The following is an 845-nucleotide window of genomic DNA, read 5'->3' as shown; positions in this document are numbered from 1 at the left end:
TGTTTCCCTCAGTCCCGGTGCCCTGCCTGGCGAGTGCTGCTGGCCGGGCCCGCAGACACCGCAGGGAGTGGGGGGGGGATAAGCTCTTCCTGAGATCTCCCTTGTTGTGCTCCAGTCAGTGTTCAGCGTCTTCTCCCAGAGCACCTCGCCTGCGGTCGGAGAGACCCCAGATGTTCCTCACGCTTCTCCCCATCCAGCGGTTGAGTTCATAGCTTGTTCTTCTGTCTCATGGCTAAAAAAATAGACTTACTTTTCATCCTCGTCTCCCTCGCTCATGCTGCTGAGGGAGGCAGAGGCAGCTTTCGGAGAAGAGGGAGGGGAGGCTTTATTGAAGACCCAGGGTGGAGACGGAGAACGGGATGGAGAACGGCCGCGCGTGGGACTGCTGTTCGGGCTCTGCCGGGGAGAAAAAGCCTGGAGCATTCGGCCACTTCGTTCCTGGAACATCTGCTTCTGCAAAAGCAAAGTGAGAAGATGCTCCTTGAGTACCGCCCGGAGGGGAAGGTGTAGGCAGGGGCTGGGGAAGAGCAGGGCGGCGGGACAGGCTTCTGCCCTGAGGCACGGCCCGTTCAGTCCATGCTCAGCCTTTGCCCCTCCTGCTGCGCTTGCAGCAACCCCTTTTCCACGTGACAAGGGTTTTTTTCTTAGGTTGGGCACCCCTAGTGTGGGAACACCCTGTGTCTTGTCCTGAGCCGGCTAGAGGGAGCTCCCTTTGGATTTTTTTGTACGTTGGGCATGCTCTGTCTCAAAAACTCAAGTTTTCTGCCCGAACTCCCAACGTTCCTTGTTCCCAGGACCTTTTCCTTTTAGCGTGCTGGGACAGACTGTGCATCTCCTGCTGAGCT

At 57.8% G+C, this 845-nt stretch overlaps 1 protein-coding gene across 1 annotated transcript in view; it reads right to left on the bottom strand.

Moving 5' to 3' along the window:
- Window positions 1-246: 246 nt before the first annotated feature.
- Window positions 247-845, bottom strand: part of PCYT1B (phosphate cytidylyltransferase 1, choline, beta) — a gene marked incomplete at its 5' end in the record, with an annotated part of 17,002 nt that continues 16,403 nt past the window's right edge. The window contains one exon of the mRNA XM_010155115.1: window positions 247-453. Coding sequence (XP_010153417.1) covers window positions 247-453 — 207 coding nt within the window. The remainder of the gene's footprint in view (window positions 454-845) is intronic.

This window comes from Eurypyga helias, unplaced genomic scaffold, assembly GCF_000690775.1.
Source record: "Eurypyga helias isolate BGI_N326 unplaced genomic scaffold, ASM69077v1 scaffold37660, whole genome shotgun sequence".
Lineage (NCBI taxonomy): Eukaryota > Metazoa > Chordata > Aves > Eurypygiformes > Eurypygidae > Eurypyga > Eurypyga helias.
This window is presented reverse-complemented; position numbering and strand designations above follow the sequence as displayed.